Raw genomic sequence first — 17,564 nt, forward strand, 5'->3', positions numbered from 1 at the left:
TTTTTTTTCATACTAAGGTACTGTGCCAACCCGATTGAGAGAACTTGCCTCTAGCGGTGAAAGTTTGTGAAACTTTCCCAACTTGCAGGCCTAATCAGCTTGTGACCCAACATGATTCTTTTTCGTACAAACTACTTCTAAGAACATTGGCAAGACTTTAGCGTTTACTACAAAAACTGCTCTTTCCTATCCAAGACGCTAGCCCATTGACTTTGGCCTAGGCCTATTGAACTGAATCGAGTGTAGTGACCAGAAAAAATTTGCACTGCCTAAGAAAAGTATTTGTGATCTATTCTATTCTTGTGCCTTTTTACTCCCATTCAAAGTAACTGAAATGCCATTTTGCTCCTATTTCAGGGGAGCCTAATAAGTGTGTTGCCAAGAAACCTTGAGTATAAGTGTCTGTCTGAACCACTGTGATTGTAAGACCTCTGTGTAACATCCTTGTACTGCTCAAATTCCCTCTTGAGCTAAGCCTGGCTGCTCAGCTCGCTACCACAAACTGTGTAGTACAGACTTATCCCAAAGTTTGGTTTTGCTTGCACCTGTAGTCCTAATTGTATGTGGTGGTCCCAGACGGGACTGCATGCAATTCTGCCTAACAGACACACCCTGGAGTTTATATGAAGTGTCCCCAAATACCACTGGTGGCCTGTCAGGGAAACCACATCCCTCAGCTGCTGCTGGAGGTTCGGGCCATGCTAAAGAATGGAGTGCTAGACCTCATCCCAAAGCAGCTCTAAAGTGTACTCAAGGTACTTCCTCGTGAGAAAGAAGACTGGGGGATGGAGGCCCATTCTCGACCGACGCCTAAAGAAATGCATCAAGTCCACATGTTCGGAAGAGTGAGACTTTTTTCTTTCGTCGTTGGACCTGGAGGATCCATATTCCACATCCAAATTCACAAGGGACACCACGTTTCTGTGCTTCGTCGTTCAGGATAATCATGACCAGTTCAGGGCCTTTCCCTTCAGATTGATGTCGGCGCCAAGGGTCTTCACCAATTGCCTACCACTGGTGGCTGCACATCTGCGACTGCAAGGATCCATATCTACCCTTACTTGGACGACTGGCTCATCCGGGCCAGCTCAAGGAGCATCGCCATCGACCACACGGGGAGGACCGTCCGCCTAGTGACGAATATGCGGTTCTCTGAAATATGCGCATCGCAGGACGCGCTCTTCCTAGTATTCCCGGTTAAGTGTCATGTCTAGTGTTACTGTTGGAAGAGGACCCTGGTAATATCTAAAATTGATTATTGCAACACCCTCTATCTTGGCACTAACTAAGGGAACCTCAGTAAATTACAGATTATTCAGAACAATGCTATCAGAGCTGCACTAAATATCCCCAGGAATCATCACATCTCTGACACTAGAAAGTCTCTGCTGGTTATCAGTCACACAACGAAACCCTAAGAAATCTTGCTCTTGCTCTTACTCATAAATGCATTGCCAACCAAGCACCTTGCTACCTCACCAAGAGATTTACTATCCATACCTCTTAACAGACCCCTCAGAAGTGCCCAGTCCAATTGCCTAGCTATACCCCATTTCAACCTGCATCGATCGGGGGGGGGGGGGTAATTGGAGAAATCGGCTTCCCTGTCTTGGCAGCAAAACTATGGAACTCACTACCAAACCCCCTCAGAGCAGAACCATCCTTCCCAGCGTCCTTGATTTAGACTGATCACTCCAGGCACTCGTGCCCAGAAAAAAACCATCTTTGGCCTGCTGTACACTTGTACATTTTGATGTGCATTTAATCGTAAATGTTTTCTTGTCAATTGACCCCTTCTCCTGTTTATAATTTGTAAATGCTTCCTTGTATATTAAATGAAATTGCTTATTATGTCTGTATATAATTTGTAAATGCCTCCCTGTATATTAACTATCTGCCTACTATGCCTGTATCCCAAGTTATGCGCCCGGATGCCCTTGGGCCAGGTGCGCTTTATAAATAAATAAAATACAAATACAAGAGTGGCGGCCCTCCTGGGCAAGGTGCAAAGGCTGCTCGCTCTGAAGATCGCCATGCTGAGGGCCATCAAGTCTCTGCTCGGCATGATGTTGTCATGCATTTATCTCATCCGACTCTGCAGGCTACGGATGCGCTCATTGCAGGAGTTCCTCAACGTCCGTTGGATTCAGGTGTCTGGAAGCTTCCAGGACAAGATAGCGCTTGATGAGGGTTTCTGTTGAACGATAAGGTTGTGGGGCATGCACTCTCATCTGACGGTAGGTGCGGATTACCAGGCCCCACCGCACCAGGAGACTAACGACTGACACTTCATTTGAAGGATGGGGAGTCCACACTGGAAAGTCTTCACGCCAGAGGCCTTTGGCTGCCGGAGGAGAAGACATTGCACATCAACCTTCTAGAGCTACGGGCAGTGTTTGGGCACTCAAATCGTTCCTGCTGTCCCTCAAGGGCAAGGTGGTGCGGGTCTTCAGACAATACCACCACAATGTTTTACATCCGGAAGCGAAGGACTTATGTCATTGGGCCGTCGCTCAGGGATGTTCCTCATCCCGTTTCATCTGGCAGGAGTCAAGAACACTGTTGCCGACTCTGAGCAGGGAACTTCGCTTGTGACACGAGTGAGAGCTTCGGCAGGACGTAGTAGAGAACCTGTTCCGCAAATGGGGCAATCCCCAGATCGACTTGTTTGCGAAGAACTCAAAGTGCCGGATGTTTGCCAGCAGGTTTCCTCAGCAGGAGAGCATGGGGGACACATTCTCATTCCCTTGGGAAGGGCTCTTTCTGTATGCGTTCCCTCCGTTGCCGTTGTTAATTTGAGTCATCAGTCAACTCACAGTGCCAATGCTGGATGAACCTCGTCGCACAGGCGTGGCCAAGGCAAATCTGGTACCCGGACCTTCTCAGCATGTCAGCGTCTCCACCAATCAAGCCGCCCGTGGTCGCGGATCTTCTCGCCAGGGAGGAGGTGCCATTCTTCACCACAAGCCAAGGTCTCTGAACCTGAAGGCCTGGTTCCTGCAGCACTAGAATTCAGTGGCTATGATCTCCCGGCAGACTGCAAGGAAGTTCTCGCCAAGGCTAGAGCATAGTCTATTTTCGAATGCTACGGACTCAAGTAGAAGAGATTTGATATTTGGTGCCGTTCTCAGAAGATCGACCCACTGAGGGTCAAGGCCCCTCGGGTACTTTCAGATTTGCGGTCGTTGGCCAAATCTGGGCTGGCTCACACCTCCATCGTCCATCTGGCGGCCATCTCCCGCTACACCAGATACCCAGGATGACCATTCTTGCGGTCGCACTGATTAGTCAAGGAATTAGTCAAGGGACTATTCCGCTCGTTCCCACCGGTGAAGGCTCAGGCCCCAGCGTGGTAGCTGAAGGTGGTGCTTACTAGGCTCATGGGACCTCCGTTAGAGCCTCTGCATTTTGCACGAAGAGTGAGGGAGATCCAGGCCCTCTCCTGTAAAGCATCTTACTTGACTTTCCACGAGACGAGGGTGGTGCTGCGGATGCACTCCTCCTTCATGCCCAAGGTGCCATCGGACTTTCATCTAAACGAGCCCTTGGCATTACCTGTGGTTTTTTTCAACGCCTTAGTCACCGGCTGAACGAATTGTACACTTGCTGGATGTGGCTAGAGTGCTGAAGTTTGTGGCCTGCACAAAGTTTCCGGAAAGCTCTTTGTGAACTTTGGTCCTGTGAACCATGTTAATGTTAAAGGATATTTCCACTGCGCACTATCACCACCGGTGTGGTCCCCTGGTGCTCTGGCGGCTCTGAAAAGGGAAGGGTGGTGGTGGTGGTGGTGGTGGTGGTGGTGGTGGTGGTGGTGGTGGTGAGTTAGTGGTAATAAGCTGGAAAAGGGCAAGAGCAGTGATGTGCTATTGGGAGCCTCAGCCCGGTGTGTCCGTTGGCTGGGTTTGGGGTGTTTTATGGTCGGTAGTCGTCATGTGCTGTTGTGCAAGTCTGTGTGGTTTGTTTTGTTGTTGCAGTGTAGTGAAGTTTGTGCAGATTGTTGTGTTTTAGGCTTGTGGTTGTGTTCAGAGTTTGAGAGGTGTTTGCAGAGGGGTGAAATTGTTAGTGGATCGGTTAATTGGCATTGCTGTACTTGCAATTATGTCTAGGTGTGATGCTTGCTGTCATTCACTATTCCATCTGAGTGTGGCACTTGCTAATCTTCAATATTCTATCTAGATGTGAGTCAGGCTGGTTATCACGATTCCATCTAAGTGTGGCACATGCTAACATTAACATTTCTATTTAGATGCAAAGCAGGTTAAAGTTAAGCATTCCATCTTAGTGTGGCGCATGCTAACATTCGCAATCCTATCTAGGTGTGACGCAGGCTAAAGTTAAGAATTTAATCTAAGTGGACTACACCGCACAGACTGCACCCTCTGGATGCAGCCCAGCACAGAAGAACGGTATCCCTACAAAATATCCCCACCAAAAATATTGCCATACATATGGCTGTTTGTCTCACCATAGGCGATATTATTGGGGACATAATTTGTGGGAGCGGGGGATGCAGGAGTGTCCCTCTGTAAATTTTAAAATCATGGGGGTGGGGAGGTCCCCCGCAGGGTCCATGGATCAATATCGGCGTAAAAATATGGCAATATTTTTGTATCGTGATATTTTTGCGGGGATATTAACACATGGAGCCAGAAAAACAGGCTCAGAAGCCACAAACACAAAAGATTAGCACACAGTGCTCAGCAAAAATAAATAAGATTGAAAAAACACTCACACCACTCCAATAGAGTACATATAGCAGGCCAAAAACAGATTACAATAATTGTGACATTACTCTCAGCAGCAACCAGCCCCTAAAGATGCTTCCAAACAGGTTTTCCTGCCACATCCTTCCACATGGCAGTCCAGAAAGCCTGGGAAGGCCCTGTCAAAGGCTTCCATTTCCAGGTGGCTCTGTGGCTTTATCACCCACTGTTGCCAGTTGGCAAACCAACTGCTGCCTGGCCGTTCGTGAGCCCACTGTACCAGTGCGATTGCTGCAACAACGGCATTCCTGTCTGATGTGCCCCTGCTGGACATCTGCAGAGCTGCTACGTGGAGGTCGACGCACACCTTCACAAAATTCTACTGCGTCGACTGGGATTCCAGGGAGGAGTCCGGAGTTGGTCAAGCAGTGCTGCGCAACCTGTTCGCTTGAATGTGAGCCTTGTGAGGAGCTAAAATATGCTTATGTTGAGCCTTTCGACCGCCCTAGGTTGTGCATGCGTGGATATGTATACTTTTTTTCATGAGCATGTGAATCCATGCCAGACCCCATGCTGGAGAAGGAACAAGTTATTTACCTGTAACTGTTCTTCTCCAGCATGGGTCTATCATGGATTCCCATGCGAACCCTCCTGCTTTCCCATCTGCGGCTCTTCTCTTGGTCCTACTGCCACTTTACGTACTACCAAATCTGAAGATGGCTGCCAGAGGAGCTTGGGTAGAGGGAAGTCATTGGCTGGGGCAGTATGACAAAGCGCTCAGTGATTGGTTGTTAGGAGAAACAGTTCAGAAATGAAACCAAGTTTTTTTTTTTCCTTCTTCTTTTCTTTACTAAGGATTCCCAGCCTGACAGAATATTCATGAGCATGGGAATCCATGCCAGACCCATGCTGGAGAAGAACAGTTACAGGTAAGTAACTTCTTCCATTTCTAGACTTTGATACATATCTTGGTTTACACAGTATAACTTAAAGGCAAAATCGAAATGTCTTTGGTAGTCTCAGCAGTGGAAAAGGGCCCTCATTTGACTGCAGCTTTTTAACCCCGTTCAGGCTCCCAACATGACAGAAACCAAACTCTTATGTTGAAAATTTTGCATACATTTGGGGGAGCCTGTCTTTTAACTGCAAAAGAAACACAGATTCACACACTTTGTTAAATCTTTCCACCGAAATGTATTCTGCTGCTAAGTAACTGTAGCTCACAATTCTGCCATCCCATTTAGGGTTCTGTGGACGGTAGTTCAGGAGGATATTATTTCTGTTTTTTCATACTTTGGCAAGCTATGCCATTGGTCTTTCCCTTCGAGGAGGCAATGCACATTTTTAGGCATCTCCAAGTTTGACACCTAATTTTGCTTCTTTTCACTTTGCAACTGCAGGGCCTCAATTTGCACATTACTCCAGTGCAGGCCTTTTGCTGAGGGGCATATCTCCCCCTCTGACTTCAGCATGTAGTTATGGCATTTTAGGGCTATTTCACCTCACACAAGCCAAAAGCCTCTCCTTTTTATGCAGGTTTCTTCCATTCATTCGCAGCCTAGCTGTCACTCACACAGCAGGGTGGCTGTGCTCCAAGGACAGCCCTGCACCCAATCACCTTTAGGTGCATTCCTGTAACCAATGAGACTAAGCACAGGGAGTTTCAGGCACCTCCCTTCCTGCCATGCCAGACACGCTGGAGCCAGAGGCGGGCTTCACCTGTGAATCCCACCAAAGACAAACTAACCAAGGGGCCAAACTTGGTTTGGCGCGCACATCTCAAGAAGGACCTTTCCAACAAGAAATTTGACTGCGGCCATTTTGACGGAATGGGCACCCATTGGTGCTTTACTCCAGCTGCACTTGCAGCCCGCACTAGAAACGCATAATGGTAATAAAAAGTAAACCACAGCCATTAGTTGTAGAAATGGTAACAAATGTGAGAAACTAGATAAAGGGTAAACTAATCCTTCCAGCACCCTATTGTTAGATACTATGTGTTGGGTCTAGAAAGTTACAAAATTTAATTTGTCAATTTCACTTCGCTGCTCTTGAAAACAGTAGCTTTACCAAGACAAGGTATTTAAACCTTGGGAAATCTAAGAGCCTGTCCTGTGCCACAGCACTGAAGGTGCTGTGTCACAATGTAAAGATGATGCCTATGGGGTTTGTCAGGCTCCAAAGTCTAAAGAAACCGAGTCCAAATCACAGAAAAATACAAAGGAGAGTGGGGAAAAAGGTCTCACTCTCTCCAGGTTAGAAATTAAAAAGTCCACAAGTCCACCGAAGGTGCTGGGGGTCTCTATGGTAGAAGGGAATTGGCACTTTTCTGAGAATTCTCCCTAACACCTTTTTGTCGCTGTGCATTGATGGCCGTTGTCCCAAATTGGTAATCTACTTCCATTCTTGTCCTGAGAGGCACCCTGCATAGAATTCTGCTGCATTCTTCAACTGGGAGACCTTGCCACCAGCATTAGACACTGACGAGGAGAGCTGCTCAAACCTGCAACCCCTCGGAATCAAGGGCTGAGGTTGACTGCAGGAAAACCAACCTTGGACCTTATGCAACCGACCTGGCAAGTCTCATGAAGAGTCTGTCTCATGAAGAATCGGAGTACCGGGGGAGTGGGGGGCAGGAAAGAGTTATAGCGATACTTACCTGCACCCCTAACTCCCTTTTAAAAGTTTGATAACTTTTAGATTACTTTGGCTTTGCCATTGCTTGTTCACACAAGCACTGACACTTGGAACTGTTCACTGGACCGCAGAGACCCTATCCTAATTTATTTCAGCCTCACTAACTATGTGCAACTTTGCTGAACTTTTGCACAAGGACTCGTACATCTTAGGGATGGACCTCCTGATAGTGGACTAGTAATGCTACTACTAATATGCATTTTGCCCTGCACCAGTAATTTTATTTGAGGCTTGTGGAATCTGCTTAGATCACATGCTATGCATAGGCCGACATCTAGTGGAAGCTGCAGAGTATTACAGTTGTTGTTTTCGAAATTCGAAAAGGGACGTCGGCAGGGTGTGCCAGTAATACTATCCCGTGTGACGTCCACTGTACCCATGATCCCTCACGTGTCAAGGTCCCTCCAATTTGTTTTTTTTCTGCCATCGTATGATATGATAGGTTATTTATAACACTTAATACCCAGAGGTTTCTAAGCGCGGAGCTGGGGATCGAACTTGTGTTGCTCCGTGCCATCTTGCTTCCAAGGCGAGCACGTTGCCGCTGAGCTATCCTCCTGAGACTATGCTCCATCGCGAACGGTCGCTTATCGCGGAGTATAAAGTAAATGACGTACACCGAAATTGCAAAGTATTAATATTAGTTACTTTGTCCTTTTTCGACCGCCGTGTCTCCACGCAGTGAACTCGACAAGGAGAGGACGAACCATCGGACGAAGATCTTTGACGGATTTCGATCGGCCTCGGAAGGCCCAAAGGGCCTAGGCCCTTACAGTAGGGAGAGTGACGGTGGCCATTACATGTATATTTCCACCCCTTTCCCAGGTCACCCTGCTGCCTACCCCAAACATGGAGAGAACTCGGTTTACATTTTGCCCATCTTGCAGCAAAAAATACACGTGGATTGATAAGCAGTGTGTGTAATCTCTGCCTTAATCGAGATCCCGACGAGACTCCCTGTCGAGCCTGTAAATTGCTTCGACCGAAAACCATAAAAGACCGCAGGACAAAGCATTTGGCCCACCACGCCATGCAGGCCGAGGCTGCCATGAAAGCGGAGGAAGACTCAAACACCGGCAGCGACGCTGTCCTTTCGGACGGGGAACAACCTTGATCCCCAGTGCTAGCCCCTGACCCTAGTAGACAGGCCAGCGGCTCTGTTGTGGGGACGAGACCTGGTGGCAAAGGCACTACACTTTCCCACACCAAAGACATACCCTATGGCGATGTGTCTCACACATGCTGAGAGTCGACGTCTAGGGGCAAATCTACAGATTTGCTGTCCTCTCGGGACTCCGCCTCGACTGCCGCATGACAGGTCCCATAAGAGCAAGGACGCCAAACAAAAGACCCTTTCTACTGACTGCAAGACGCCGGTAAAGCCCTTCCCAGTGCCGAAACTTGACCCACACCTGAAGACGCCTAAGGAGTCAAAACTGTCAATTTTAATAGAGAAACATGTCCCCAGGGGTCTAACTAAGGTTTCTACCGCTAAGAAGTCCTCCTCAAAAAGTCCTACTCACAAGGATGGACATAGACAGGGATTCTTCGCAGAAGGATGAGAATGAAGGCCTTCAGGTCAAAAGTAAGGACAAGACTCTTAGTAAAGATCCACAAAAGCCTGATGAGATCCCAACAGAGGACATTTCTCAAGAACAAGAGCATGTCCTAATAGAAATAGAGGATGAAGAGGATAACTCACCTACACCCTCCACTCTTACCATTACCTCTCCTGGGATCATCCCAACCTCTGCCAAGTGGTCCGCCAATGACATACAGAATTATGAGCAGGATGTCTTTCTTTGCGAACTTCTTTGAAGAGCACTCCCAAGCTCTTGCAAGTTTAATGACTACACCTCCTACCACTCAGGCATCCAGTTCTAAGGCCTTAGCTACAACTTCTCAACCCTGCACGTCTTCCCAACTGTCAGGGAAAAGACCTCTCTCCTGCCGAGATTTATGATGCACCATCCACTAAAAGGACACGCATCTCCACTGGTCTTTATGACCTACACGCAGGGGAGGAAGAGTATCTAGACCCGGATACATACTATGATGAGGATGACGTTGGGGATGAGGATGGGGGTCAGGACTTTAATGATAACTATTCAGTGGTCTTTGCTATGGACTCCAGTCCTACAAGACCCTTCCTTACCTGATTCCCCAGTGGAAAACCAGCCTTTGATTAACAACATCCTACTTGAGGCGGCTGAACATTTTGGCATTGACACTCAAGAAACCAAACAGGATAATGATTTCGTAGAAAACATCCAGGGGGACAAAAAGGCGGCCGCACAGTTTATACCCATGCTAAAATCTGTGCAAAGAAGGATTGAACCTTCCTTGGAGTTACCAAACTAGGGCAGTGAATCCGAGAATAGAAAAGCTATTCTGGCCGGCACCCTCTGACCCCTTATACATAAGGGGGCAACTCAAACCAGATTCACTGGTAATCACTATCGCCCGAAAGAGAGCGGGCACTCCATTAGCTTCTTCTGAAGCTCCCCCAGATAAAGAGCAAAAAGCTCTACACAATGGGAGGAAGATGGCTTCTTATGCAGCTAATTAAGCCAGAATCGCTAACAATTCTACTCTTTTGCCAAGTTACAATTGCACAAAATGGGACAAGGTTACAGCCCTGGTGGATTCCTCTCCAGAACTCCTAAAATCAAGAATTGCGCTGGTAGCAGCTGAAGGCAGAGCTACTCCCAGCAATCTACTCAAACAATTTAGATGCTGCACATAACGCAGGATGCATTATTGCGGAAGGCACATCTTAAAGCCCCATGCCTGGCTTCGTCAGTCTGGTTTTAAGTTAGAAACCCAGGCTACCCTTCTCAATATGTTTATAGAACCTCCATGCATGGAGAGGGTACAAAACATGCTTCAGCAAATATCCCAATATCAAGCTGGTCTCCAGATAAGCGTAAGCAAAGCAATGCACTTAGTAGGCATGATGGCATAGTGCATTTATCTGGTCCCACACGCACGCCTGCGACCAATGCAGGAGTGGTTGGTGAAACAATGCTCTCAGTGGGACGATCTAGTGGTTGTTTCGCCTACTCTAATCCAAAACCTACACTGGTGGTCAAGAGAAAATTGAACCGGAAGCGCTAGCAATCCTCACAACAGACCAGCTACTTTCCGGATGGGGGGCCCATTACCTTCAGCAAACGGTCTGTGGGCACAAGTCACAGCACAGAACTATATCAACCTACTGGAACTATTAGCAGTCTTCAAGGCTCTACAAGCTTTCGAAAAACACCGGACAAACCAGTCAGTCCAAGTCCTAACAGGCAGCACCACTGCCATGTTTTATATCGACAAACAGGGGGCGCACACTCTCCAAATCTGTCCAGGTTAGCTCAGAAAATATGGAGGTGGCCACTCAGACGAGGGATGTCCGTGTCCTCCCAACACATTCCAGGGGTACTCAACACTCCAGCATACTCTCAGCAGATATCCACTGCCAGAAGAACACGAGTGGCAAATACTCCCTCATTTTGTAGACCACATCTCTCAATGGGGTTACCCTACTCTAGACTTGTTCACTACAAGAGAAAACAAGCAATGTCCAGACTTCGCGTCCAGGTTTCCCCAACAAGACTGACTCAAAGGCCCTATGGATGAGCTGGTCGGGGAAATTTGCTTACGCTCTCCCCTCCATCACCCCCGAAACACCCCCCCCCCCCCCCCCCCCCGACACCATTGATCGGCAGAATAGTGAACAAATAACACAGAACGGATGACGCTCATCCTAGTTGCTCCTATGTGAGCAAGACAACCGTGGTACCCACATCTTCGCAAACTGGCAATGTGCGATCCCATCAAGCTCCCCTATCAGGTCAACCTGTTAACCCAACACGGTGGGACAACGGTACACCCACACTCCATGAACTTGTCAGCATGGCTCCTGAGGTCATAATGTTCGGGGACATTAATCCTCCACAGCAGTGTATGGCTATCCTCAAGGAGGCACGGAAACCAAACACTAGACACTGTTATTTTGACAAGTGGAGAAGATTCGTCATTTGGTGCCAGTCAAAATAAATAAACCCCATAGAATGTACTCCATCGCACATTCTAAATTATATGCTCCACTTGTTGGATTCGGGGTTAGTCTTAAACTCTATAAAGGTCCACCTAGCAGCTTTATCAGCTTACACCACCTCTCAAAATAGTCTTGTGGTGGAAAGTGCCAGTCATTAAAGCTTTTATGGAGGGAGTAAAGAGACTCCAACCTCCAATTTCGAATCCCCGCCTGGCTGGGATCTCAATGTAGTACTAGCGAAGCTCATGGGACCCCTCTTTGAGCCTCTACACCAAGCTAGTCTTAAACACATTGTCTATAAGACTGCCTTCTTAGTGGCTATTACTTCCATAAGAAGAGCCAGCGAACTCCAAGCATTGTCAGTGCAGGAACCCTTCTTTATTATCCATAAAGACAAATTGGTTTTACAAACTCATCCTAGGTTTTCACCTAAATTAATTTCCAAATTCCATGTAAACCAATCCATTAAGCTTCCAGCCTTCTTCCAGAAGCCAACTAGCTCAGCTGAGGTTAAACTCCACACTAGATGTAAGGAGGGCGGTTCTCTACTATGTAGATAAAACCAAACCGCTTAGGTCTGATCAACTGTTTGTCTCCATAGCTACAGGCAGAGAAGGAGAACTCATTTCAAAGAACGCTATCGCCAGATGGATAGTCAAATATATACAATTATGCTATTAACAGACAAGACCCTGCCTTTTACACCCAGAGCCCACTCCACACAGAGAACTGGGGCTACTTTAGCCTTTATTGCAAATGTCCCCCTAGACCGCATTTGCAAAGCGGCTACTTGGAGCTCAGTACATACCTTCACCCAGCACTACTGCATAGACCCAGACCCTTGCTATGCCTCCTTTCCTCTCTGCTCCACGCACCCTCATCTGTGGGGTGCCCCAGGGATCTTCTCTGTCGCCTATTCTGTTCAATATATATATCTGGGCTCTGATTTCTCATCCGCTCTTATAGGCTTAACTGTTACTCATATGCAGATGATACACAAATCCTGATTCGCCTAGATCAGGATCAATCTGAGGTTTCAGCCTGTCTCCATGACTGTCTAAGGGCAGTCGGGACATGGATGGACCAGAACTCGCTAAAACTGAATGGGGATAAGACGGAGGTACTATTGGTAGGGTGTCCTCTGAACCCTCTATTATGGAAACCTGCTTTTTGGCCTCTATCATTGGGCCCTCTACCTAGCCCAGTCAGTAAAGTAAAGAATTTAGGGGTCATCCTCTCGGCTTCTCTGTCTATGGCGAATCAGGTTACAGCCGTCTGTCAGTCCACTCATCACCAGATTCGGGTCCTCAAGAGGGTCATGCCTATGATTCCTGAAGCCCTCCGCCCCCCCCCCCCCCCCCCTGTGGTGGCTGCGCTGGTGATCTCACGGTTAGATTACTGTAATTCACTGTACCTGGCACAACCAGTTGGTCTTATCCATTGCCTCCAACGCATGCAGAACCTCGCAGCCAGGTTAGCCACTGGCTCCTCCTTTGGGGCTCACATTACACCAGTGCTGCGCAGACTTCACTGGCTGCCGGTGAAGAAACAAATTCACTTCAAATCCTTGTGTATCGTCCATCGGGCTATTCATGCCTTGGGCGCCGAATTCTTAGTCCAAATTTAGCAGATATATTCCAGGTCGGGACCTTCGCTCATGACCTCCAATCGTCTGACCATTCCTAGAGCCAATCGGGAGAGGCTTGGCGGCAGAACATTTTCTATTGCCGCCCCCAAACTGTGGAACAGCCTTCCTCCGTCACTGCAAGCCATTGATGACCATCTTGGCTTTCAGAAGAGCTCTCAAAACCTACCTGTTATAATTTTTAGCCTTTCATCGGTTTCCTCGCCTGTGCAGCCTTTCTTTCCAGCGCCATGATGCCCCAGGGCGACCGCGCGCTTTATAAGTTACTATAACATAACATAGACACACATTCCAAGACAGATACACAGGTGGGACAAGAGGTTCTAAAACATTGATTTGATGCTGCTCCTTTTCACAACCCACCACCTTCTCATAACACTGCTCGCTAATCTGATTAGCATGTGATCTAAGCAGATTCCACAAACCTCAGAAGGGATACATTACTCACTGTAATCGCTTGTATCTGCTTAGATTCACATGCGCCCACCCTTCCTGCCCGGAGAGAAGGTGCATTGATGTTAGATGAGCTTTCTGTATATATCTGCTTGTATAAAACTGTACTCACACGAAACTTCATGCAACCTCATGTCGGAACAAAACAATCTGAGGGACGTCGACGCGTGAGGGATCATGGGTACAGTGGACGTCACACTAGGGATAGTATTACTGGCACGCCCTGTCTACATCATTTTTGAATTTCGAAAACCACAACTTTAATACTCTGCAGCTTCCACTAGATGTCGGCCTAAGCATAGCATGTGAATCGAAGCAGATACAAGCATCAGAAATAAGATTAGTGAGTAATGTATCCCATATGTATCTAATTTTTAGTATTGAGTGATATTACCTTAGTCATTTTTTTGTTTTTTTGGGCGTAATTAAAGAAGTATTTTTAGAACTGTTTGTCTAAGTGTATTCCTTGACTGCTTCACTCTGTGTGCTTCTTCTGTACAAGCTCACCACCTCTTGAGACTTGGACTAGACCACTCGCCTTGCTACCTTGAACTTGTTTGGCTATTGGTCCCTGTCACAATATGGGTTGGCCTTCTATACCTCTGTCCACCTGGCCAGAGTATACAGAATCATTCCTAACAAAATGGAGCCCACCATTCTGGCAGAATAGTGTCCCTTCTGTGTATTACTGAGGATGATTTAACAGCCTGCAAGTAATAAGACTAAAGACACGACAATAAAACCACTGCCACCAGCCATTCAAGTAAACATGCAATTGTAACACAATTGTTGCCAGGTAATTAAAGGGGATACATTGTGTGAGCTAATTGTACCTCTGTGTCAACCTACTACCCCCTACCTGAGTTTGGCCTTGTTGCTTTACACACACTACCCACGTTAAGAGGGGTTTGGCTTACCTTTCTTGTCTGGTGTTTTAGCATTCCCCCTAGGTTGACGTGTTGTATCCTCAACAGAGGGTGGTACAAAAACGGCCTTTACATCAATAAAGGGGGGAACACTGCAAAACGAAAAAGTTTATTAAAACGCATTGACATTTTTTCTCACCTTTTTCTCCATAGACAAACTGTAACTTGATTTGTGGAGATGACTATGGCCCTGAGACCAAACGTTCCATGGCACAGCTAAGTGAGAAAGAAACTCCATTTGAGCTCATTGAATCTTTGCTTAAATACATCGAGACCCTGAAAGTTCCTGGAGCGGTCCTAGTGTTCTTGCCAGGATGGAATCTGATTTACACCATGCAAAGGCACCTGGAAATGAATCCTCACTTCGGTATGTGCTGCTTTATATTCAATATTTATTGGCTATTGGCTTCAAGGTCCCAATCGCCTGGACGGTCAGGGTGCCTTCTGCCTACCTCCAGTGGCTGTTTACTTTTCGTTTACTGTTTCCATTATTTATTTATTTATTTTGCCCCTAATCATTTAGCCTGGTTAATTGCAGAATCTTTACTTTGTATGGCTGGTCTCTCAACTGTTATGCAATGTGTTGGGGTTCCCTTTCCTTCATGGCTGTTTCTTGGATTTTGACGTACTTAAGTTATGCTATTTGTGTGTTGCTAGTGGGACTCATCTGGGACACTGCCCAAGCACAAATGCTCTTTAATGGAATGTGGCTTACTCCATTTACTCTACTATGAATTGGGAATGATATGGCATTTATAACGCGCCTGTACACAAGTGTTTCTAGGCGTCCCAAGAGAAGGAGCGGGAAATAAGGGAGGACAAAATAACAATCTTACTAGGCCTTGTGTCGGTCAGATCGCGCAAGTGCAGGGAAGAGGCAAAGGGAGAAGTGCCAGGGGGAGAGGAAGGGGGAAATGCAGTTAATTCACGTGTAGCCAGCTAGTGGCTCATAAGTGTAGAGAGGGACAGTAGGGTTGCGGATACAGACCCTTAAGTGCTGGGGAGCCCAGAGGCAGTGCAAGGGCAACTAGACCTGCAGGAGCATGGGCCTGAGTTCCGAGGGTGAGTTCGCAGAACAGTCGGGTGCATCAGCAGGGGAGAAGAAGAGAGAAAGCTGTTAGGCAGAATCCTGTGCAGTGCCCTTAGGGACCACTACACACAATTAAGACTACAAGTGGCAATACAAGTTCCCCTTTGGTACAAGCCTGTACTACACTGTTAAAGTGGTAGCAGTAGCGGAGCAGCCAGGCTTATCTCAAGAGCAAATTAACAGCAGTAGAGATTACACCAAGGGCTGCAATTACTGTGACTCAAGCAAACACTGACTAGGTTTTTGGTTAAAAAGTAAAAGTACATTTATTTCTAAACCATCAGTTCACAAAACACTTCACTTCTATTAAATTAAGACCACATGTAAAGTACACTACACACAAGCAATTCACTTTGTGCAGAACTCAAGGTAAGTACCTTTATGATTTGATGGACCGGTGTTGTGAAACAAGACGTTACCGGGAATACATATGCGATCACTTTTTGACAGTAATGACAGTTTGGTCTTACTAAAGATACGTGTATCCGCGGAAAGAAATGTTACCGGGGTAAAAACACACTTAGCATCTGAGTTAGCAAAAGAGAATTGGGGGCAGAAATCATAGGCAACACTTTTGTCAAGGCAGACAGAATCAGAGAACACTTGCTGATAGGAAGATAAGTCAATAGGCCTGTGCCAATGTCGAGTGGAACCGGGTTCCTGTTAAGGATCACAGTTAGACAGTTCAAGATTCAACTTTGCCAGGAGTACTTGGATATTGTCAACGGAGGAAGCAAAAGTTATAAGCAGGAAGGAAGACGAGGGCAAGCCTTGGATGAGGAGAAAAGGGTTCACCCTAGTTCATCGAAGCTGGACACAGTACCTATATTCTTTGAAGAAGCTGGTGCCACAGCAGTTGTTCCTGGTAGTTCTCCAGCATGGGGTCTGGCATGGATTCATGAGCATGTGAATCCATGCCAGACCCATGCTGGAGAACAACAGTTACAGGTAAGTAACTTGTTCCTTTCTCGCAGACTCACAGTTCCTGGAGCTTCAGTCGTGGGGACAAGGACGACATCTGGAGTGAGCTGCACTACCCAGGGATGAGGCCAGCAGCGACAGTGAATAAAAGGTGCGATCCTTTAAAACTGGAGAGGCTCTTCAGATGGCTATCTGTAGTTGCAGCAGCCGTCGTCTTCTATGCTTCTCTTCGGTTCCTTGTAGTTCCAGTGGCGACTGACTTCCAGCCCGAGTGTCCTGCCTTTTGTGCGAAAATCCCCCATTCACTCGGCCTGGATGTCAATCAAGCAGCAAGGGGGTTGCCCACACAACCACCTCAGCCATTCATGGCAAAGTGCGACTTGGGTTTCCTAGGATACCCTGTGCAGGGGGTGACTACATCCCTCCCTCACATACAGCCCACCTAGACACCCAGGCGCCAAGAGGAGGGCTTCTTTGCAGAAGCCCGCCAAAAGACAGTGAACAAAGAAGGCAAACCTGGTTTGCTACGCAAAGTAAAACACAAGAAGGACTTTAACAAAAAGAAATGGCGAACAAACCCGACCGGAGCCAAAAAGATTTGGTGAAGCGGGTTTATGTTCGAGGCTAATATAATAGCCTGGAACAATACAACGTTTATATAGTATAATCGCGGTAGAAAAGTTAGGGTAGATACCACTGCCAATAGCCAAGTCTAAATGTTAAAAGAGCAAAACAAAGCTCAGAGGCACAGACAAGGTATAGGCATTAACCGTTTCCAGTACTCCATGTAAAATGGGGTGTACTGGGTCTGTAGTTTTTAAATGACTACATAAAGTAAATGACACTTTACCTGTTTCTGGGGGACAGTAGTCCGCCCCTGAAAAATGAGTCAGTGGGAAGTCTCAGACAACCCTGTTTCACTGCACTGAAGGTGCTCTGTAACACACACAAAAAGGTGGGTCTCATGGAGTGGTGTGCTCCAGAGCCCAAGATCACACAAACCGTAAAAATACACATGGCAAAACATATGTAAGAGTGGGAAAAAGGCTCTCACTCTTACCAAGTGGAAAAAATAAAC

General features: G+C 47.0%; 1 protein-coding gene across 2 annotated transcripts in view; it reads left to right on the forward strand.

The window, feature by feature from the left end:
* Positions 1-17,564, forward strand: part of DHX9 (DExH-box helicase 9) — a 745,262-nt gene that overhangs the window by 497,143 nt on the left and 230,555 nt on the right. For both annotated transcript variants that reach the window (XM_069641409.1, XM_069641410.1), the window contains one exon: positions 14,629-14,842. In XM_069641409.1, coding sequence (XP_069497510.1) covers positions 14,629-14,842 — 214 coding nt within the window. The remainder of the gene's footprint in view (positions 1-14,628; positions 14,843-17,564) is intronic.

The sequence above is a fragment of the Ambystoma mexicanum genome, chromosome 1q (assembly GCF_040938575.1).
Source record: "Ambystoma mexicanum isolate Mex_15411 chromosome 1q, UKY_AmexF1_1, whole genome shotgun sequence".
NCBI classification, from domain to species: domain Eukaryota; kingdom Metazoa; phylum Chordata; class Amphibia; order Caudata; family Ambystomatidae; genus Ambystoma; species Ambystoma mexicanum.